This window comes from Pyrus communis, chromosome 15 (genome assembly GCF_041283825.1).
Source record: "Pyrus communis isolate YQ-2024b chromosome 15, ASM4128382v1, whole genome shotgun sequence".
Taxonomy (NCBI): Eukaryota; Viridiplantae; Streptophyta; class Magnoliopsida; order Rosales; family Rosaceae; genus Pyrus; species Pyrus communis.
Genome location: NC_142579.1, coordinates 3,461,300 through 3,485,086, shown reverse-complemented (window position 1 = coordinate 3,485,086; position 23,787 = coordinate 3,461,300). Strand labels below are relative to the sequence as shown.

General features: G+C 38.1%; 3 protein-coding genes and 1 pseudogene across 5 annotated transcripts; 3 read left to right on the top strand and 1 right to left on the bottom strand.

The window, feature by feature from the left end:
* Positions 1 to 904: 904 nt before the first annotated feature.
* LOC137746384 (uncharacterized) lies at positions 905 to 5,424 on the bottom strand. 2 transcript variants are annotated; one of them, XM_088686483.1, is made up of 10 exons: positions 5,273 to 5,424; positions 5,020 to 5,156; positions 4,091 to 4,690; positions 3,281 to 3,655; positions 3,140 to 3,198; positions 2,973 to 3,068; positions 2,745 to 2,840; positions 2,521 to 2,614; positions 1,664 to 1,759; positions 905 to 1,470 (listed from the first exon to the last, which is right to left on the bottom strand). In XM_088686483.1, the coding sequence occupies exons 2-10, from the start codon at positions 5,077 to 5,079 to the stop codon at positions 1,432 to 1,434; spliced, it is 1,515 nt and encodes a 504-aa protein (XP_088542609.1). In that variant the 5' UTR covers positions 5,080 to 5,156; positions 5,273 to 5,424; the 3' UTR covers positions 905 to 1,431. The 2 variants fall into 2 exon arrangements, with proteins under 2 accessions (XP_088542609.1, XP_068342530.2); XM_068486429.2 differs by having other exon boundaries at positions 5,020 to 5,374.
* Positions 5,425 to 11,654: 6,230 nt separating this feature from the next.
* Positions 11,655 to 15,173, top strand: LOC137708311 (pentatricopeptide repeat-containing protein At3g13880). Its single transcript, XM_088686523.1, is given in 5 exon segments — positions 11,655 to 13,562; positions 14,441 to 14,851; positions 14,853 to 14,972; positions 14,974 to 15,042; positions 15,044 to 15,173. Coding segments are annotated over 5 exon segments (2,499 nt in total). The 5' UTR covers positions 11,655 to 11,793.
* Positions 15,174 to 15,271: 98 nt separating this feature from the next.
* LOC137709154 (agamous-like MADS-box protein AGL80) lies at positions 15,272 to 18,194 on the top strand (annotated as a pseudogene). The gene is made up of 4 exons (XR_015957072.1): positions 15,272 to 15,410; positions 15,934 to 16,122; positions 17,045 to 17,797; positions 17,943 to 18,194. The product of XR_015957072.1 is annotated as an agamous-like MADS-box protein AGL80 (transcript).
* Positions 18,195 to 19,731: 1,537 nt separating this feature from the next.
* LOC137727632 (uncharacterized) lies at positions 19,732 to 21,434 on the top strand. Its single transcript, XM_088686489.1, has 4 exons — positions 19,732 to 20,405; positions 20,985 to 21,031; positions 21,116 to 21,242; positions 21,341 to 21,434. The coding sequence occupies exons 1-4, from the start codon at positions 19,738 to 19,740 to the stop codon at positions 21,432 to 21,434; spliced, it is 936 nt and encodes a 311-aa protein (XP_088542615.1). The 5' UTR covers positions 19,732 to 19,737.
* The last annotated feature ends 2,353 nt before the right edge of the window (positions 21,435 to 23,787 follow it).

Sequence of the window (23,787 nt, the reverse complement as noted above, 5' to 3'; positions counted from 1 at the left end):
AGTTCTTACAAACTATGAATTGACATGCGCTACAAGTAATCACAACTCCGGATGCAATATATACTTCTTGATATCATATAGGATTCTCCCAACTTAACAAGGATTCTATTCTAAAAAGATCTCTTTCTCGACTGTTATAAATACACTCATCTAGGGTTCGTCTCTGGTAACGTAATCTACACTCTAATTCTCTTGCCCACTACTTGAGTCTTATACTTGCTTACTAACTTGACCATCAAAGTACGTTTGGGCTTGCTCACAGTTGTTTTCTGTTTACTGGTTACTCAGATGATGCACTATATACTTCTAGATATCATATAGGATTCTCCCAACTTAACAAGGATTCTATTCTAAAAAAGATATCTCTCCTGACTGTTATAAATACACTCATCTAGGGTTCGTCTCTGGCAATGTAATCTACACTCTAATTCTCTTGCCCGCTACTTGAGTCTTATAGTTGCTTACTAACTTGACCATTAGAGTACGTTTGGGCTTGCTCACTTGTGCATCTCCACCACTTGCGGCAGTGCGCGAATTTGGTTCCGACAGAGAAGAGATTTTATTACATGATCATGATAAGAGAAACTTGTCGGAGAAGACATTTTGGCAGAATTGTTGATATGCTTGATGAGATGAGGCAAGCGGGTTGTGAACCAGACGTCAAAACTTACAATTATCTACTTGGTAGCTTATGCAAGAACTATAAGTTTACCGAAGCTACAAAACCATATGAACAACTGCCAGAAAGGAATTGTCAACCTGATGGCATAACCTTTGAAATATTGATTTAGCTGTTAAATACAGTTGCTCTAGCACTTCAGTTTACAGCTTGCTCGCAAGAAATTGTAAACTCAAGCTAAAATGGGGGGTCTTTTGCCATGACAATATGAAAGACTGGTCGCAATTTGGGAAGGGAAACATGTCCATAATTCGTGTCTTGCGGCGCAAACATATCTTCAATGCGTTACATAGAGCCACTAATTTTACACTAAGACTTACTTCTCCAGAAGCTTAAAAGGCACTCGCAGTTTCTGTTCCTTTTTCTTTTATTTACACACATTCTTTAAATTACAAATCAACTAATCTAATTTCGGGATCTCATCTGACGTCAGCCTCCAAAATATTTATTAGACAGACATTATATTCTTATCCAGTAACTGTTTCAGGTGCATATTATGATATGAGGCTAATGTATCAGACATTTCAGAAGGGCTTACATTAACCTCTCGAGCTGCTCATTTGGGTTTCTTGCACTGGTTCTCGCCCGTTCTTGCACTCTTTTGCATTATCAATCTGATGACACATTTGTAATCCTGCTGCGTGCGCCCAACTGATTTCGTAGAGGACATTAATCACCACTGCTTTGGAGATTATTGTCCCGGCTCAGCATCTTGAGTCTACACAGTAACTCGAACTGTACCTTGGTTCCTTTCAAGTATGTGGGAGAGTCCCAGACCTTGATTCTGCAATCTGAAATTGATGACGGTGTTTTCAAATTGGTTACTTTGCTAACTAACAATATGCGTGCCCACTATCTGGTTGGTTATCGGAAGAAACAAAAAGACTGAATAAATTCAATTTTACGGGAGCAAAACTATTCGAGTATTATCAATTCCGAGACACGAATAAGTTGTAAAATAGAAAACTGTGATTGAGAAACAACCTTATGCACAAGTTTTACATTCTTCCGAGTATTGGATGCCACGCTTGCGGCAGATTTTGAATATCTTCTGCATGCAGCGTTACTTTCCTCATCTCCCTGCACATTATACAACACTCCCATGAGATTTACATGGTACTGAAATTTAGAAAAATAGAGAAAAGAAAAGCACATTCACTAACAACTATCAACTTCAAAACCAAATATAATAAGATCTTGGCTTGTTTCATAATATTCACAAGGAGCTGCTGTGCAGGAAGACTTTTTTGCAGTAAATAATGATTCCCCATTTAAAAGTTCTTAAACATTACAATAGGATGTGGCGTCTAGCTATTTGTCTAGTTAAGGTCCATCGTAGTAACAAGTTAAACACGCTAAAAAAGGAAAAAAATTATATTACTCATTTGTTATATTTTCATGCAAGGTTATCATGAATACATGGATAATTCAACTATCTAAACTCGTAAACTTGGGAAGCATCACGGATAACATTTAACCAGAACTGTATGTCAATTGAGAAGTTCCAAAATCCTGATATCCAAGTCTATGGTTTCACCACACATTGACAAAACAACTTCATAATTCATGGTAAAGAAAGATAGGGCTAAAGTCAATTGGCTTTTAGCTTTTTAGGGGAACAACATTATATGAAAGTTCACAGAAAACAAGAACATCTTCCAAATAATGAAAGAAATGTTCACAGAAAAAACTAGAAGAACATATTCCAAAAAGTTAGACAAGAAAAGCTGAAAGTAATATGGGGCACTCTCAAGTTACTCATCCCAGTGACAGAGCATGTACAACTTTCAAGTGCAGCAAATAGTTCATGCATAAACTAACCACATCCATTATATGATTACCTCTTTCTGCTTTCTTTCTTTTCCACAATTCTTGCGATCATAGTCAGCACCAAAATTTTTGTTCGATTTATTTTTGGTAGGTTTGTATGTGAACCTGTAATTATTAACAGTGCAACTATTTCATTTTCAAACCTTTGTAAGCATCAATAAAAACACATGAACGAATAAATGTGAGAAACTAGAGGAAGCAATGGGTCGACAAATAACAAAATAACATGCATTACATTGATTTTGGTCTCTGGTTCTCAGATAGGCCAACCTTCGGTCGCATTTGTTGATTGCCCAAATCTAAAGGCTTTCTAGAAACTCCAATACAGCTCCTGAAAATTACCAAATTTACTAGTCAAATTAATGAGAGAGAGAGAGAGAGAGAGAGAGTGAAAAATATAGATACAGAAGAATAAATGTGAAATACTAGAGGAAGCAATATGTCAAAAAATAACATGCATTACATTGATTTTGGTCTCTGGTTTTCAGATAGGCCAACCTTTGGTCGCATCTGCTCACTACCCAAGTCTAAAGGCTTTCTAGAAACTCCAGTACAGCTCCTGAAATGGCCAACTAGTCAAATGAGAGAGAGAGAGAGAGAGAGAGAGAGAGAGAGAGAGAGAAACCATACCGTTTCTCTATAGCCATGTTCTTCAAACCACCAGGAATGGATTTCTGTTCTGATGGACTCTGCACAAAAAGATTAAAAGAGACAAAAAAAAATTAAAAGCTGCTTGAAATTATAATTCTGAATGAAACCCAGATGGCCAACCTGGACAGATCGTGAATGAACTGGTGGATTTGTTCGTAATGTATCAGCCAAATTTTTGCCATTCGAATTTTCCTTTTTTGGATGACTTCTACCACTAGGAGAAAATGACACCAATCTACTTCTTGTTGATGCAAGGTGAACAGTGGCACTGGAGCATACTTCAGTGAGCTGTTTACGTATGGAAACATGGTTGAAATTATTATCAGTGGCTGAGCTACGAGTGTTACCCTTGCTAGGAAGAAGATTGTTATCTCTTTTGGCAGTAGAATGATGAGGCAGACGTGGTTTTGACTCCTCTGATGCCTTAACATCATCTCTGGGTCTAGTAACTTTGCAGTCCAACTTTGGTTTGTTCCGTGGTAAAGCAGCATTACCCTAGGAAAAAAACAAACCAAAATTACCCCTCAGAAGCATAACAAGAATTCAAAGAAAAAGTCTGCACTCAAGAAAGCTAATTCAGAGGTCAATACATAGGATACTTTGGCACAATTAAAAACGTACACCACGATTTAACAGGTCAATGAACCTTGAATCCTGTCTTTCTTCTTTCCAGAAGATAAAATGACTATGAGAGTGTTAATAACCCTGTCGTAGTACCTGTCTAATTCTAATATGTTTTGTGTATGCCCTTTTTTTTGTGCCCAGATGATGCTTTGACTGTGGAGACCAATTGACATTTAACGCTCCACTAAAAGATCCACATTCAAAACTAAACATTTTAAGATAGATGTAATCTGTGTTCCTTGGCCTAGTTGACAAAGATTGGGTTGTTCTACAAATGAGATATGTATATCAGAGACCAGATAATACCTTAGACTTTAATACAGGAGATCCATGTTTCTTTGGCTTGTTAGCGTCATTCTTGACAGGGTCAGAGACAGGGCTGTCAGGCTGGGAAGATTTCAAGCTCCTAGTGACCGATGGAGTGGGTGATAAGGAAGCCCCAATTCTATCATGTTCCGGTTCAATTGATAGAGTCTTACTGGTTTCTTCTGTCACAATAACCTTGTTAGTACTGTCATTACAGTCACTCAAGTTTAGTTGTACTGGTTTATCCGCTACGCTTCCCAAGTTAGCGACTGTCTCATTTCCTGACTTTGTCACTTGAGATAAGTCATCACAATTGTCATTTTCGGACTGCGAGGCATTGATCTTCCCATCCGGGCAAAGATCAGGTTCAGTGGTTTCTTGATGCTCCGCCTGCAGTACCTTGAGGGCTCTAATTTTTTTGTAATATTCTTCAAAGTAAGCCTTCTTTTGAGCAACCAATCCATTGGACTTGTATTTTTCGAGCTCCTTCTGACATCTGTTGTGCCGAAAGACAGAACGTTTTTTCCACGCAAGTGTTTCTACAGAAAATCTTCCAAAGGATATTGAACCATGATCCAAAATTTGAGAGAAAGATACATCCTGATTTTATATGAAAACAACAAAATCATATGGTAGCAACCTTCGAACGGTTAAATCCCACAAATCACATCTACAACACATAATCTAAAACTCCAACATCTACAAAACATAATTAAAATAGGAAAAAAAAATGTCATAAGAAATCTTAAGCAACAAGTCAAACAATTCACGTACTAAATTCAGATTTCCAATTTCTCAGTAGCCAAACAGAGAATTCAAGTTCAACAAGATCAACGTTAGAGTTTACAATTCATGCACTAAACTTAAAATTTCAATTTCTCAGCAACCAAACAGAAAATTCAGGAAGTGAAAGTATATATAATTAGTACCCGGGAGTGTTGACGGTCTGAAGGTACATCAGACTGATGAAATTCACTATCAGTCGCCATTTCCGAACTCCAATTTCTCTCCACAGTCTACAGTCAGTTATTATTCCTGGAACTAAATCACGTTCTCCGGTACCAAACTCCAACAAAACCAGAAAAAGAGCAAAGTTACTATTCCTGTAAATAAATCACATCTTCCTTCACTTTCCCTCATTTTCTCAGCAACCAAACAGAAATAATCAATAACCGTTATCACTTGCCAACAATTCAGGCAGAGATGTTCTCCAGATCTGAGATTTAGCGAAACGACTCCGAGCCAAGAAAACGCACCGTTTTGAGAGTTGAGTGCCTTGCTTGCGGGGTTGTGGCAGTGAGAGAAGTTACGCAGAAGGAAGAAGAAAAATGGTTACTACGTGTCCAAATAGAAACAGACAGAAAGGAACTACCTTCCCTTTGTCTGACGTGGCTTCTCTGCGGTGCGGCACAGCGGTTTTTGCTGCATCTGGTGCTAAACCCGCCACGTGTGCTCCCAGACGAGTTTTTTCCGTTGTTTTACGACCTCGTTTTGTCTTTAATTACAGAGAAGCCACGGTGGGTTTTGGTAGTGCGATCGGAATTGGGGAGTTTGATAAAGTGTCGATATGCTCAGTCGTAGAGGGAATTTAATTGGTACAGTATAGTTTTATTTAGAGATCGGTGTGGACCCATGTGAGCCACGTGGATGGAGTTTAAGTTAGTAGAATATGGGGATGCCATGAGGGCCACGTGATATGAGTATGGGTCCTCAATGAGGAACCAGGAACCTCTCCGGATTCATTCCCTAAGAGCAAGTCCAGCCCGTGCCCAATGGACTGGCACCAAGTGAAGAAAATGGCCCGGCACCAAGTGAATCAGCTCCAACTCGCAAAACAGGCTGGCACCCAGCCCGTGCCAGTCAAGAGCCCAGCCCAAAATGGACAGACCCAGAGGCCGGTCCGTTTCACTAGCGCGTGCACAACACGCGTGAGTGGCGCGAGTAGCCGACAACATCTGCAGGCGGTGGGGCCCGCGTGTCAGCGCAAGTTGAGTCCGTCTGTCAAAGGGCTACGTGGCCCTCCTCAGAGCCGTTGGATTTCCAACGGCTAGTTTTTGTAGGCCGTTGGATTTTGAACAGTAAAAAAAATTTAAATTTCACTTTTAAATTGGACCGTCCGATCACAAATCAACGGTCCACGTGTTTTTCACCAAAAATTAAAAAAAAAAAAAAAAGGCCCAACGGTCAGAAATTTGACAGTTGGCCACGTGGCAGAGTGTTGGCTGTTGGATTTGATTATTTTTCAAATCCAACGGTCCAGATTAATTACAACATTAAAATTTAATTAAAAATTGTCAAATTTTTTTTAAAAAATACAGAAAAATTTTAAAAAATTAATTTTTTTTTCTATAAATACCTAACCCTCATCTTCCACCTTACACCACATTTCAATATTTTCTACACTTTCTACACTTTCTACATTTGAATATTTTGTACACTTTGAGAGAAAAAAATGACTTCGTGGAAGCTTAGTGAAGATGTTACGTTGTGTGAATGTTGGGTTCGCACTACTCATGACCCGATTACGGGTAATGAGATGGATAAGCGAGAAATGTGGAGTAAAATTACGAAATCGTTTTGCGATGTACATGGAAAAGATGCCAGATCTAGTCAAGGTCTTCAAGGTTGTTGGAAAAAACTCAACGCATCCTTTACTTGTTGGAAAAACGCCCTCTCTCATGCTTCTGGTAATCTGCGTAGTGGGACAAGTTTAGCGGATGAGGTAACAATATTTTTATTTATTTATATGCATTCCACCCACATCAATATTTTAATTTATTTAATTTCTTATGTAATTTTTATGTAATATGCATTCCACGCCCATCAATATTTTATGTAATTTCTATGTAATTTCTTATGTAATTTATATGCATTCCACGTCCATCAATATTTTAATTTATTTATTTGTGTTACACCCGTATTTTTTAATACTATCTTATCCCATATTTTTATAGACACTACAAGCACAAACATTCTACAATGCAAAGAACCATAACAAATCATTCAACAAATGGGAATGTTGGCAAATTGTCAAAGATTGCCCTAGATACAAAATTGTGGCAACCGGTCCAGAAGTTGTCATGCACGGTATGGGTCTACACAGTTCGCCAGAAGCAGACATAGCCGAACAAGAAGCTAACACATTTGAAGACACGGAAGGGACGCCTGAACAAGTGCCAGAGACCCAACCGACTCGTCAGTCCCTCAGGCCTCAAGGTAAAAAGGCATCAAAGAAAAAAGGTAGTTCTTCCAAAAATGACTACACTAAATATATGGAGGAACTTACTCGTCAAGGTGAACTGAACATGGCATGGGAAAAGGCTAGAGATGAGGAAAAAGCTGCTGCTATGGCATCAATTATTGCAGCTACTGAGGCTCGTGATGCGGCGGCTAAGAGACAAAGAGAAATAGTTAATCGAGAGAACGAGATGATTAGAGAAGCACTTCATCGAGAGAATGAGATGCTTAGAGAAGAAAGGATGACTCAAACAGATCGTGACACTATGAACAAGTCTCTAGTAGGACTGTCTCCGAATTCAAAATATTTTTGGTCATCAGAAAAAAGAGATGTCGTGCGAATGAGGCGTGCAAGAGATGCCGAAACAAGTCAAGGGGGTTCCAGCTACAGAAATCCTAGCAACCAAGATCCTAGCACCACATATCCTAACTCCACAGACTTTATTTAATTTCTTATGTAATTTCTTATTTATTTTTAGAACTTTATTTAATTTCTTATGTAATTTCTTATTTATTTTTAGAACTTTATTTAATTTCTTATGTAATTTCTTATTTACTTTTAGAACTTTATTTAATTTCTTATGTAATTTCTTATTTACTTTTAGAACTTTATTTGTAATTTCTTATTTATTTTTAGAACTTTATTTAATTTCTTATGTAAACTTAAAACACCAAATAAAATTACATAAAACACCATTTAAACTTAAAATTACATAACCTCACCATTTAAACTTTAAAAAAAAAAAGCAAACACACTAAATAAGATTACTTAAAAAACAATACACTTTATTCTTCAACCACAAGCCTTATTTTAATTATCTTCGCCTTCGTGCAATCTCCACTGATGGTCAATCAAGTCATTCTGGCGGGCTATGTGCCAGTATGGCTCTTGCAATGAAGTGTATCGTTGAACGATCAATTCATTGTAACGTCCATCCCGTTCCAACGGCTCGTGTTGCAAGGGATCTTCGGTCCGGTCATGAGCATAGTAGATTTGTGTTCTTGAGTTGTTCATCGGATCCGGCTCGTATTCATCGATGACATCATAATCATACTCGTCTTCAACAATCATGTTGTGGAGAATAATACACGTCATCATGATGGATCGAAGAGCCTCGACATCAAACATTCTAGCTGCAGCCCTGACAATGGCCCAACGAGCTTGCAGGATACCAAAACAACGCTCGACATCCTTCCTACACCCTTCTTGACACTTTGCGAAGTGTTTCTCTTTTTCACTCTGCGGGTGTGGCACTGTTTTGACAAATGTTAACCACCTTGGGTAAATACCATTTGCAAGGTAGTATGGTCCCTCGTATTTATTACCATTAACCCAATATGTGCATCTCGGCCCACGCCCTTGTAGAAGTTTGTCAAACACTGGAGATTGGGCAAGGACATTTAGGTCATTCTGAGCTCCTGGAACACCAAAAAAAGCATGCCAAATCCATGTATCAAAAGAAGCCACCGCTTCCAGAATGATGCTTTTGGCTTATTTTCTGTCACCATAAGCTCCTTGCCATGCACTTGGACAATTTTTTCATGTCCAGTGCATGCAGTCGATGCTTCCAATCATGCCAGGGAAGCCTCGCATCTCACCCTTCCTCAGAAGCCTTCGCATGTCCCTTGTCGTGGGTTGCCGAAGGTACTCATTGGTGTAGAGGGCTTCAATTGCAGAGCAAAACCGCATCAGGGACTCCAGAACTGTTGTTTTTCCGCATCAGGGACTCCAGAACTGTTGTAAACAGGAAGTGACACGTGGGTTGTCGGGATTGGTTGAAAATCTTAGCGGAAATCTATTCAAAAAATAGTACGTTCGGATAATGACACGTGGCGTGACGAGATTGGTTAAAAATCCTATCTGAAATTAAAACTATTTTTTTTATATTATTTTATAAAAAAATTATTTAATATTTTAAATGGACTGGGTGCCAGCGCATTTTGTAGGGGTGGAGATCGTTTGTGCTAGCGCATTTTTAGACTAGGTGCCAGCATATTTTTTTTGGGGTGGAGATGCTTTGGCCTATTACTGTTCATTGGGTCTATTATTGTTCAATTAAGTGGATAAATGGGTTGGGTGCTGGCGCAAAATGGATAGGGGTGGAGTTGCTCTAAGAATGCAATCTTATTTATTTTATATCGCACGGTCAGTTTTCGTTAGGTAGTATTCATATTTGAATTTTAAATTTTAAATAATTTCAGACTGCGCGATAGATGATGAATGGACGTGATTGCGGGATCCCTAGAGATGGATCCGGAGAGGATCTGGTTCCTCAATGAGATAGGAGGACAATGATTTATTATACGGTAAATTACATTTTACCACCTTAGTTTAGGATCGATTTCAATTCTTTACAATATCTTTAAAACATTTTACTTTCATACCTTAAATACTATTTTATTTCAATATAATACATCCGTTACATTTTCCATCTATTGATCCGTTAAGAGTTAACATGACTGCTACATTTGTGGCAAGTGGCCGCCAAATTGTGTCACGTGGCAAAATTTTTTTTTTTTTTAATTTAAAAAAAAAAAAAACACAAACTGAAACCGACCTCCGTGCAAACCCCTACCCTAGCAAACAAACCCCCCGACCCACCTCCTTCTCCTCCACTCTCTTCACCTCCCCTCTCATCCAAAAATACACCCCATCCCACCCCACCCCCACCTTCCCCGAGCCCTTTCTCCTCTTCACCCCCACCCATCTTTCCTCTCCCCATTCTCCTTCACAGCCTTCACTGTCCCCACTAAACCATCTTGTCTTTTTTACATTCAATCTCCTCATCTAAACTACAATCTCTTACACGTGTCTTACTTTCTTTCTTCCAATTCTCAATAACCGAGTCATTAAACCGGGAAGGAAGTACCTGAACTCGGCCCCGCGACGTCCTCACCAGTGGCGACAGCTAAACCTCCGTCTTCGCTGTGGCACTTATCTTTGTTACCTTCAACTAATGTAAAATGGTACTTATCTTTGTTAATTCAAGAAGGTAACAACTGTTTGTCATTCATTCAAGCTAACATTAGTATAGATTGTAGTAAACTGATAGTAAAACGAAGTTTGAAAAATATAAGTTTTTTCAGGATATGCAAAAACTACGAAAAATAAAAAATAAAAAAATTTTATTCAATTTCTTGGTGGAACAAATTGTGTTTTGCTGTGGAATCACCAATCTATATGTTTTTAGTTATTTTTATAATGCTTGAATTATGCTTTATAACTTTTCATAGGGTTTTTCTGCGCTGAATTGGATAAATGGTTGATGGATTTGGTGCCATATTTATTAAAAAATGAAAAACGGGGGCAGGGGAGCAGAACACAATTATATATAGCATTGCTTAATTTTCTTTCAAATCAAAGATGTGCCAACGGTGTTGAGAACAATGGCTAATTTAAGTTGATTGATTGATAGGTTTGTTTCTGTACTTATTGGGGGAGGCCAATAGAGAAAAAAAAATTTTGTTAGGAAAAGTGGTTCATTTGAACGTGGGAATTGGGAAAGTAGAATTGGAAGGGGAAGTGCGGTAAAGGAAAGAACTCCATTATTTTCTTTTCACGAATAAGCTCTTTCCGCTTTTCATTCCTCATGCACTGAGAACGCTGTAAATTGATTGACGTTAATGTAATTCATTGGATAACATTGTTTATAGTTGAATTAAATTTTGTGTCTTTCAGTAAGTTTCTATCATTTGAACCAAGTGAAAAAAGAAGTTAAATTGAAATAGGCAGAGAGAGAAAAATTAGAACTTAAACCTCAATTGTGCTATCAATTTATGATTGGCTATGTGACGGTAACTGTGGTGGTATAATGAAGTTTTAATTGTGCTATCAATTTTAATAGTAAATCAATTTAATTTCTTTGGTTATAAAGTTTATAGTCTGGAATTTAATAGTTTTTTATTTTGTTTTATACTGTGAAATGTTGGTTGGTGTTTTTAAATTATTGTACTTTTTTTGGTCCTTTTTTTTTCTAGGCGGACTAATGCATGTGTCCAAAAGTAGGGTTTTATGGTTATTATGCTTTTCAAATTTATCATTGGTGTAAAATTTTTAAGCTTTAAAATTATCTTTATCAGGCCTGATTTAGGCTACAAATTCAGAGGCTTTTCAATAGCCCAGTTTGCAACATGGAATTCAGAGGCTTTTCATTTTTCGCTTTGATTAACGTGTGTGTCTGCCTTCTCAGTACAAAACTGGGTTACATATCATTTTACACTATATTCTCATGTTTTTTTATGCATTTTTACGTTTAGTAGTTTTGACACCCGTAGCAACGCGTGGGCACCATTGCTAGTTTTCGGGCTAAAAAGAAGTCCTTTCGAGTTTCGACTTTGGACCATGGGTCGAGAAGAGAAGGCTAAATTTGAAAAGCTTTGTAGAGCGGCTGATTGAAAAGCACGGGAAAGAAGACGACGGCCGTCGCCATGTCGTCGTAGAACCGCAATCATTGTCGACTTGAATCATGTTGCTCCATAAATCAGGGCCCCCAAAACCTGAGTGTCCTCTTTCCATTCAACTTTTCGACCCTCTGGCTTCCAATGGTCAAGTAAAAGAACCTAGTATGTTGCCTCAACCCGCACCTACTCCACAGCAGTGCTCTCAACTTTGCCATCCCAACTATGCTCTTGACAATGTTGCCTATACAAAACTTGTCCAACACGCTACCAAAACTGGGTCTTCACTCCATGGAAAACTTGCCCACGCCCACATCATCAAAACCTCCTTTAAGCCCTGTATGTTTTTTCTCAACAATCTTCTCACCATGTATTCCAGGCTCGGAGAATTCGACAGTGCACGCCACCTGTTCGATAGAATGCCTAAGCGGAATCTCATTTCGTACAACTCCTTGATTTCTGGATATAACGAGGTGGGTCTGTTTGATAAGGCAATGGGTGTTTTTAACGAAGCAAGAATGGCTGGTTTAAAACTTGATAGGTTTACTTATGCCGGTGCTTTGAGTGTGTGTGGTCAAATCGGTGATTTTGAGCTGGGTAAGCTGGTTCATGGATTGATAGTCGTCAACGGGTCGGGCCCAGAAGTTGTTCTCACCAATTCTCTTATTGATATGTACTCTAAGTGCGGCCGAGTTGATCATGCTAGGAATTTGTTTCAGAGTTCAGATAACTTGGACCATGTCTCATGGAATTCCTTGATTGCTTGCTATGCTCGAATTGGTGCTAACGAGGAAACATTGACCACTCTAGTGAAAATGCATCAGTGTGGGTTGAGCTTGAATACCTATACACTAGGGAGTGCCCTCAAGGCGTGTGGCAAAATTCTTGACAATTCAGGACTATTTGGGAAAATACTTCATGGATACAATGTCAAACTGGGGTTGGACTTGGATGTTGCAGTAGGAACGGCATTGCTTGATATGTATGCAAAGACTTGTGGCTTAGGCGAGGCGATACAAATATTCAAATTCATGCCTTACCGCAATGTTGTTTTGTATAATGCCATGATTGCAGGGTTCCTCCAAATAGAGACCTTTTCTTATGGACATGCAAATGAAGTGTTTAATCTTCTATCAGAGATGCAAAGGCTAGGAATCAAGCCATCAACATTTACTTTCTCAATCATATTGAGAGCTTGTAAATCGGTTGAAGCTCTTGAGTACGGGAAACAAGTTCACACTCAAGTCTACAAGAATGACCTACAGGGAGATGAATTCATTGGAAGTGGGCTTATTGATTTCTACTGTTCTTTGGGTTTATCCAATTATGCGTTGAGATGCTTTAACTTAACTCCTAGGCCAGATATTGTCTCGTGGACATCCATGGTTGCAGGTTATATCCAAAATGGGGAAATTGAAAGTGCATTTGATTTATTTTATAGACTTTTGGAATCTGGAATGAAGCCTGATGAATTCATAATATCAAGCATGCTGGGTGCGTGTGCTGATTTGGCTGCAGCAAGATCTGGAGAGCAGATCCAAGGATATGCTGTAAAAGCTGGATTTGGGAAATTCACTGTTGTTCAAAATTCACAGATATGCATGTATGCAAAATCTGGAGATATTGATTCTGCTAATTTTTCCTTTACAGAGATAGAGAATCCTGATGTGGTTTCCTGGTCCGTGATGATATGTAGCAAAGCACAACATGGATGTGCAAATGAAGCCTTGAATCTTTTTGAGTTGATGAAGATTTGTGGAATTGCACCCAACCACATCACTTTCCTTGGAGTTTTGACTGCATGCAGTCATGGAGGGCTAGTAGAAGAAGGTTTGCGGTAGGTTATAGAAACTGAAAATTTAAATTTCATTGCTTTTGTTTGATTTGAAATAAAAATCGTAAATATAAGGAAACAAGATTAAATCACTCCATTTTCCTTCTCAAGGTTTCTGGGAAAATATATGAAATATGATACGAAGTATTTATATTTGTAAGAATTTCCGTACGTATTCTTCAAGGAACCAAATACAGTAACATAAACAATTTCCCTCCATTTTCCTTCTTCACACATCTCTTGTTCTTTCTTTTAGTTCAAATCTTTTTGAAAGTGAAACAAACTTCATCTTATGCTTCTCGCTCCTTGTTTTTGTTCACAATTCACCAATGGTTAATATTCTGCTCTTCAGTTTTTTCAGTAAGTAATTTTCCTGAATTTGGGACTTGGGAAAGTAAGAGGTGATAAGTTGCTGGGAACTGAAATTAACAGTAGCGTAGGTAATCCATCTAAGAAGTCATGAAGGGAAGAAAGGGTGGAGCATTTAGATGTAATGAGGAAAATGTATTGTTTTGTAGTGTTGAACTGCTGGGAATCAATTTATAATTGAATAGGAATCATTTGGAGAGGTATGCCATTTTGAAATTTATTTTGTTGTTTCTAGGTCATCATGTGACTTTGGAAGAGACTCTAAGAAAAGACTTACTTGGATCTAATGAAAAACGTGGCACAGAACCGAGCGGAATGGCTTTCTAGGATTCGCTGACCCCACTTAGTGGGAAAAGGCTTTGTTGTTGTTGTTGTTTTGTTTCTAGGTCATCATGTCAAGCCTTTTCAATTGCAACCCAATATTTTGGTTTGTAAAAATGAACACTTGTGAATGCACTTTAAATGCTCACTTCTAGGGTGTGTTAATTTCTTGACTCTTCTTGTTAATGCAGATATTTTGAAACAATGAAGAAAGATTATGGCATGTCAACCAATGTAGAGCATTGTGCCTGCGTTGTTGATCTCCTAGGTCGTGCAGGAAGGCTAGCAGATGCTGAGAAGTTCATTTTCAACTCATCTTTTGAGGATAATCCAGTTATGTGGCGAGCCTTGTTGAGTGCTTGCAGGGTTTATAAGGACACTGTTGCTGCAAAACGTGTTGCAGAAAAGCTAATTGATCTTGAACCTCAAGCTGCTGCATCATATGTTCTTCTGTACAACATTTACAATGATGCTGGGATAGAGTTACCGGCCAAAAGAATTAGGGAACTGATGAAAAATCGAGGAGTTAAGAAGGAACCTGGGCTAAGTTGGATAGAGGTAGGAAACAAAGTTCATTCTTTTGTTAGTGGCGATCGGTCTCATGCAATTAATTTATACTCGGTTGGAAGAAATGTTGCATAAGATGCAGAAAATAGATTGTATTGTTGGTAAGTTGATTACTCTGAACTGGAACTTAAGGACAACAAAGTGAACTACCACAGTAAAAGTTAGCTGTAACTTTTGGAATTATCAGCTTGCCACCATCAGCTCCAATTAGGGTGATGAAGAATTTGAGTCTGCTGTGATTGTCATACAACAATGAAGCTCTTCTCTGAGGTGGAAAAAAGAGAAATAATCCTAAGAGATCCTATTTGTTTTCATCATTTCAGAGATGGTGCTTGTTCTTGTAGAGATTATTGGTAGCTGCATTGTGTATGTAATATGTATTGAGAATTGAGATTATTACCTGGATACCTGGATAAATGCTCTCTTGTGGAAGTACAAGAGTCCTTCGGTCAAAACTCAAGGACACAGAATAAATGGATCCTATTTGGAAGAAGGTACATGGGACGAAGCTAAAACAGATTTGGAAACATCGTATGGGAAACTAGTTTGGATTCATCGGTACACAAATATGTCAAAGGAGCCTGGTATATTTAGGTATAATTTACTGGTCTCAATGATTTAAATTTAGTATAAAGGAAAGTGCGACAAAGTTATTTGCCTTGGCTCAGTTTGTTTTGATAGAAAATAGTACACTAAAAAGTCCTGAGTAGACTTTTAACTTTATATTTATTTGAACATATCAACAAGTTCTTAGTTTTTCCAGGAAATATTTGTCTAGAAAAAAGTACGAGACTATATAATTTGTTCATTATGTTGAACTGAGACCATTACTAGACCACAATAAGACAAAACCGTGGAATAAGAAAATCCCTAAATACCCACCCCCAAAAGAAAGATATATCCTTAAATCTTTACAGAATTGATTTTTTAGCTTTCCTTCATCTGTTATACACTTTCATCCTGTTTCCTTTTCCAGCACTTTCATTTATTACCGGACATGCTAGGTAGAGAAGCAATTGATTGACTGCTTGGTAGAGAAGCATTTGACCTTGGAACAGTATCATCTGTGGCAGGTTTCTTCTCCTAAATGTGTCGGTTTTTGTTCTTCCTCGTTCAGATTACACAACTTTACTCAAAAGTCCTAAACTGGAGATGGTGTTTTCCTTAAGATGCCAAATCAGTTGCAATTCCTCCTATGGGATTATGATTGTTAAAAGGAAGGTCGATATTGTTTATGATGGAGACGCTTGTTGGAGATTGATCTTCAAGCCAAGCAATTGACCTCAGAAACTTATCTATATTTCAGGTAACTTTTATTGGCTAAGATAGTTCTCTATTTACTTTGGACTTTTAACTGAAATCTTTTATCAGTATAAATCGGTGTAGCAAAGGGTTGGAAATTCACTTCTTTTATTAATTTTTTTTTATTTGTTGATTCTTAGAGTTCTATTATTATTAGGATCAACTACAGAAAAACTCCCCAAACTCTTGGATCGTTTCCAATGTACTGCTTCACATTTCAAACTTATTCCCGAAATAAAATAAAACCTACAAATTGATCCTTCCATTAACCAGCCTGTTAGTAAGTCTTTTTAGTGTCTGCGTGGACACTGTGAATCCCACGTTTTACGCTTATGTGGACTCTAAATCTTTGCTACTTGGAAAAAGATATTATAATATGCATAAGCCTTTGAAAAGAAAATGAACACCATGCATTAGAAGAGCAAAAGAAAATAACAATGAAAAGCAAAACAAACAAAACAAAATCTCTCTTTCTCGGATGCAAAACCAACATGTAAGACTTGTAAGAACTCTGCTTTAAAAAAAAAAAAAAAAGAAAAAAGACCGGAACTCCTCAAAACATTGTCGAAGTTTTTGGAGAGGATAACGAGATTATAAATAATTCCACATTCGACATGAAGGTAATAATCAGTACTTTAATCTAGTAAACAAGGCTTATGCTGGTTACGCAAGAGTATCGTACAACAATGATCAAATGTAGATACTACCACCACTTGTGCGAGTATCATGTATTCTACAAATGCACTCGGTCATGCAAATAATCTTAGTCGTATGTTGAATATCCTTTTAGAAGGTTGTTTACTCTTAAATGAAATACAAACGTCATTTTCCAACTGAATTTGGTTGACAAATTAAATGCTGAAAGTCTTGTTTAGTAATCCTATTCAAAATTATACCATACTTACTCTTTTCCTGACCAATTATAGGTGATACCTATATCCTTGAAGATGCTACAGTTAAGAGCAATATTACGGTTGAGTTGACTGCTTGCAGCCACCGAAGTAATTCCCTATATAACCATCTCATGTGCAACTTCCGGAAGGTACCTGCTGCTTCTTTGTATTCCCAACCATGGCTAAAAATACGACTAAGCATGAATTGATTTCTCATGAACCAAGCAGGAGAGCAACCTTAAAAAAGAGGAAGGCTAGTTTCTTCAGAAAGCTGAATGAGATCACAACTTTATGCGGGGTTATTGCATCTGCTGTTATTTACAATACTTCTGATACCAAGGTGGATGTGTGGCCTTCCCACAGGAAGCATTTTATGTACTCGAAAAATTCAAGAATTTACCTGAAGAAAGGCAAGGTAAGTTCATGGTGGATCAAGAATCCTTTCTTAAGAACAATATATCCAAGCTGAACAGACAATTGGAAAAAGAGAGATTAAAGAATCAAGAACTTGATGAGAAGCTGCTTTTGATTGAATACCTGGAACTGGAAGGTAAGAATTTTCTTGATCCTGGTCGTCTTGAAAGTTTGATCGGACTTGATCATCAATTGGATAAAAGAATTGATTTCACTACTAAGCGGATTGAGTTCTTCGAGGGTGTGGGGCGCAACCAAGTTGATGCAGGAGTTGATTCTGATGAGATGGTGGCTATTTTGGTGTCTGGAGGTGTAGTAATTCAGCCAATTCAAAATAAACTTTGAGCAGAGAGCATAGTGTTGATGATACAGGTAATCCTATAAACCTTTAGCATTGTCCCAAATGTACTTTTATTTTCGTTTACCTGAATAAACGTAGTTTTCATCTTTCAGTTATGCTCATAGCAAAGGTGTTTTAGGTTAAGATAATTTTCGCTTTGATGTGTAATTTAAACAGGATTATGACTCTTTGAACGGCTTACAAGGGCAAATCACTCGTAAGATCACACAGTATGCTGCTGTTCATTCCGAAGCTTAGTTGCCTTCTATGGAAGAACTAACGGCTTCAAATGATCGAAGGCTAGTCCTTTCTTGTAGGCATATTTTAACAGTAGAAGGTTCACTGAGAAGGTACAGAATCCTTGATGTTTGCATTCTTTACACATGAGCCAATTTTTTGGTTCAGTAAAACAAGCATTCTTTTGGTCAATGACACATCTCAACATCTTTTATTTGGTTACTAAACGGGATCGATCCAAGAATGATTCTAAATGAGAGTAAGCCTTGACGTTACGAACATGTTGTTCCTCTGTGAAATATGTTGAAACAGCCTATTTGCAAAAGTGAAGTAAGACTGCCTACAATAGACGTTACCCAACCTTCACAATGTGGAGAGCCTTGTTAGTTTAGGGTGTTGATTCATTCACACGCAGTCTGTGTTAGTATCTTGACTAAGATGAAGAATCCGATACCCTCATCCAGGCGAAAATGAAAGGAAAAACACAGAAGATGTAGCCAGCGTTAATTCATGTAACTTCACACAAGAACAAGTGCAGCATTCTGACTCCATATCTATCATTATAGCCATGGAACAAGTATTGTATCAAAAGTTACCAAAAATATCAACTTTACAAACACAAAAAAGAACAGCGTTAAAACACATAATTATCTGCGACAAGCAAAGAGATTCTCCGAATCTAAGTCCTTATCAACAACATGAACTGGGGAGGTGCTGGGCAAGATACACAAGATGCCAACGAAGAGTCATTAGGCCATCTCCAACCGAAGGGTACAGAGGGTCAGAGGGCTCGTGGGCCCAACATAATCTAAAAGGGCTAAATGGCCAGAGGGCTAGCTCCTTCCAGCCAGCCAGCCCCGGGTTGGCTAGAATTTTGCTTAAAACTGTCGGATTTCTTATCGGATATAACCAACAGGAATAATTTACTGTCGGTTATAACCGACACGAATAATAACGGCTAAACAGGAATTATGTTTATTAATTGCAATTGTGTCGGTTATAACTGACACGAATAGTAATTTGAATTGCAATCGTGTCGGTTATAACTGACACGAATAGTATGAAAATTTTGAATACAACAGCCAGTTGAGTCTTTTTTTTCCTATAACTTCTATTTCACAAAATTTGATTCATATTTTTTTCAATTCTTTTTTTTAAATAATAAATTATATTTGGCCCTATGGCCCTTCGACCTTCGGTTAGATACGGTTTTTTGTTACAGGGCTAAAACAAGCCCTATAGCCATTTGGCCCTCGGTTCGAGACAGAGGCAAATATGACCCTGTACTGTTCATTAAAATATTAATCTCTTGGAGGGCCAGAGGGCTAAAATGAACCCTCTGGCCAGTCCTTGGTTGGAGATGGCCTTAGTGACACGGTGTTGAGGAATGACGAAAATTTATTTAGCTTCTTCAGCCTCTCACGCATCTCGTTAAGCCTCTCAATATCAGGCTCAACCACCTGTTGCTCCCTCCTCGAGACTTGTGGAGGCGTCGTGATTGAGGGTTCACCTTCAGTGGTAGTCTGCTGCTGCTGCTGGTGGCCAGCCTCCCTGCTGATTCTGGCACCAACATGTACTCTCTCTCTTCCTCTTCCTTCTTCCTTCTCGATCTTCATTCTCTCAAACATCACCTGCACGCACATTCTATGCAATGAGAGCAAATACACACGACCAAGTACACGCGCAATGCCATAAAAGAATTACTTGGAACACTGCAGATAGAACAAGACTGAAAATGAAGGCGAGACAGTGCGAACACTTGGCGGAAAAAGCGAAAGAAGGGAAGGAGACTGCGGAGGAAGCAGTTGGTAAGGTGAAGGCTGGAGCGGGGGAGCTCAAAAGTGACTTGGCGGAAAAGGCAAAAAAAGCTAAAGAGACTACGGAGGAAGCAGCTTTTAAGGTGAAGGCTGCAGCGGAGGAGCTCAAAAGTGACTTGGCTGAAAAAGAGAAAGAAGCGAAAGAGACTGCGAGGGAAGCAGCTGGTAAGGTTAAGGTTGGAGCGGAGGAGCTCAAAAGTGGGACCCAGAAGAGGCTGCATCAGTTGAAGGACAAAGGAAGAGAATTCTGGTACGGTGCATTCAGGTCCATAGCATCGGGTGACTTACTGGAGGGTTTGATGTCCGTGGCGCATCTGTTCGGGCTGGCTACGGCTTACGAGATGTGCATGTGGATTACGTTGGTGTCAAGCCACGTGTTGGCGGGGAGCCTGCCGCCGCAGCAGTTTGGGATGGTACAGAGCAAGATTTACAAGGTTTATTTCAAGGCCATGGCGTATAGTGTTGGGATGGCATTGTTGGGTCATCTGTGGAGACATAGAAATTCGTTGTTTCGAGGGAAGTCGGCGGATATGTTGCATAACTATAACCTTATCGCTGCCCTTTCCATGATCTTATTCAATATGATGTACTAGGAGCCTCGATCCACTAAGGTAATCGTCAACAAAAAATTATTTAGAATCATATATAAGTTGTATGTCTAGTGTATTGACCACTAGCTTTTTATTATTTTGTATTTCGGAATCACGGAACAATTAGTGCTCTGACATTCTCATGATTTTACGCTGATGTAGGTTGTTTTGATATAATTACTTTGTTTATGCTGTGATATCGTTCGGAGGATTTTGTCTTCTAACAGATTTGGCTCTGGTGCGTGTCATTGCCTGATCCCCTTCACAGGCATGATTGTCAATTGTCAATACGTTCTTTTGGTTAAATGTGGGTAGTATGTGTTTATTGTTCGACAAGAGCACTTGAAACAACTCGCGAGTCTAGAACCCTATATTTTTCACAGTTTGTGCATTATAATTATTTGGAGCCATCGGCATAGTTCATTGTGTTGAAGGTCTTTCTACTTTTTCTACTTTTGTTACTGATTTAATAACAGAGATTTCTATAGCTACGAGACATAATTTAAAAGAGCCTTGTATGTTAATTACTTGGCGTTTTGGATGGAATTTGGTTGTCCGTGTTTTCTTGTTTTTAGTCTCCTAAACTCGCCTTCATTTTCAGTCTTGTTCTGCAGTGTTCCAAGTAATTCTTTATGGCATTGCGCGTGTACTTGGTCGTGTGTATTTGCTCTCATTGGATAGAATGTGCATGCAGGTGATGTTTGAGAGAATGAAGATCGAGAAGGAAGAAGGAAGAAGGAAGAGGAAGAGAAAGAGTACATGTTGATGCCAGAATCAGCAGGGAGGCTGGCCACCAGCAACAGCAGCAGATTACGGCCTGGTTTGGTACTGAGGTGATTCTGAAAAAAGCTGGTATAAAAAAAAGCTGGGATCTGTCGCCTCCACAAGTCTTGAGGAGGGAGCAACAGGTGGTTTAGCCTGATATCGAGAGGCTTAACGAGATGCGTGAGAGGCTGAAGAAGCTAAATAAATTTTCGTCATTCCTCAACATCGCGTCACTAAGGCCATCTCCAACCGAGGGCTAGCTAGAGGGCTCGTTTTAGCTCTCTGACCCTTCAAGATATTAATATTTTAATGAACAGCACCATATTTGCATCCGTCTCCAATCGAGGGCCATAGGGCTTGTTTTAGCCCTGTCACAAAAAACCATCTCTAATCGAGGGTCAAAGGGTCATAGGACCAAACATAATTTATTATTTAAAAAATAGAATTGAAAAAAAATATGAATCAAATTTTGTGAAATAGAAGTTATAGGAAAAAAATGGAATTTAAAAAAAATATGAAACAAATTTAGTAAAATAGAAGTTATAGGAAGTTAAAAATAGAAAAAAAAAGGTTTAAGTTCATAAAAAAAAATTTAGCTGACTCATCTAGCCGTTGTATTCAAATTTTTCATACTATTCGTGTCGGTTATAACCGACATGATTGCAATTCAAATTACTATTCGTGTCGGTTATAACCAACACAATTGCAATTAATAAAAATAATTCTTGTTTAGCCGTTACTATTCTGGCCCATGAGCCCTCTAGCCTAGCCCTCGGTTAGAGACGATTTTCGGACTATTTTCGACCCTCTGGCCCTTTGAACCCTTCGGTTAAAGACTCATATGGCCAAGTAACTCTGCTTCCCAAAATTTCATCAAGTTTTTAAAATTCACGTGAACTCCTGAACAATGGTACTTCAAGGCACAAGTTCATTAACCCATAACTTGTAGCAATCTGCCCAAGTGGAGTGTGATGTACCAGTGAAACTAGGATTTGCATCGACAATTTCTGCCTTTGCCACTACTTTGCCTTTTGCAGTCCAATGTAAGTTATTGCAGTTGACATTGGTGAGGTTCTAATAAGCAGGGACTCGGGTGCCGCCTTGCGTGAACTGATAAGAAACCAATATATCATTTACCAGTGAAGTTCCAACTTGTGTAGGAGCTCTTTTATAAGTAGAATGCTTCTCATTCTGTGGAAGAAAAAAAAAAATATATATATATATGGGAGCAATGCATCATTCTATAAAACTAGGATTGACAAAAACTTAGTATGAAACCTGGCCACACTGGCAGAGGGAGTAAAGGACCAGGGATTGCCTAGGCCTATCCTGACTTTCTAAAACAAATATATATATATTAGGGAATTATGCATCTTTCTATTGCTTCAAGTCCTGCTTTCCACGTTTCAAGCATAACCCCATCTCCCAATTAGCTTTAATATTTTATCTATCTCCTTAACACAAATTAATAGCATTTAAAATCAAAGCAATATTTTGCCTTTCTTGGAAGAGAAAACTTTAGTTATAAGAATTAAAAAAAAAATCCTTTATTTATTTTTTTTTTGTTTTTATTTGAAATCTTATACAGTCTATCATCCTAAATTCGATACCTATTCATCAAATAAGTTTTAAATTTCTTTGATTCTCTATTGTTTCTTCTCTATTCTACATATTACATGAGAGTTATGATTCGTAAAATTTTTATTTATCTCATTGACTTTACTAGTATAGGCGACGAGGTTATAATAAAACGATTTTAAAATATTAAAACTCGTTGAAGACAATTATAATTTTTGTGAGTATGTAATATTATCTATGCATATGTTCTTTTGGACATTTGATTTTGATACACACACACACATGTATATATATATTATATATATATATATATATATATATATGCTTCGTAAATACCATCTACTAAAAAAAACACCTTTATGAAAGAGGCCCCTCCTCATTGAAAATTCTAACTACGTCATTGCCTGGCCGTACGTCTTATTATACGCTCATGTAGAAACTTTTGTTAACCTAATACAGTTTCTAGTTTATTGTTCGTGGATTGCTTCCATGAGCTGTTTATAATTTGAGCACCTAACTTTGAAGGTGTAACCCCAAATCCATAAGCTCTAACATGACCAACATATTCCCTTTCAAGAACTCGAGCCAATGCGTCCTCTTTCTTTGAAAGAGGCCCCCATCAACTGGAACTTCAGACATATTTTGTTCATTACCCCTCTAAAAGATAATTAACAGCATGGCATTATTTGTATCTCACTCTAGGAAGTTTGGAGAGCAAGTCAATGAGTATATTTTATTGAAAACTAAACATTTCATTTTTTTATTACAAACAATAAGATAATTTATTTTAAATTTATCCAAGTTATAGGAAGGAAGAATCGAACATAAGATTTCAAGTACATGGTTGACAACTGAACTACAAGTCAACATACAAAAACTTAAAACATTACGAAGAGAATCCTTTCTAGATCCTATAATATTGCGGAAGCAAATTACCAAGTAATCTACCAAATTAGGTGTAGATATGTCTGAGATTCGGAATCCATCATCTGATGGGGACATCAAAACGAAGCACATAGTTTACGTGGTATAACA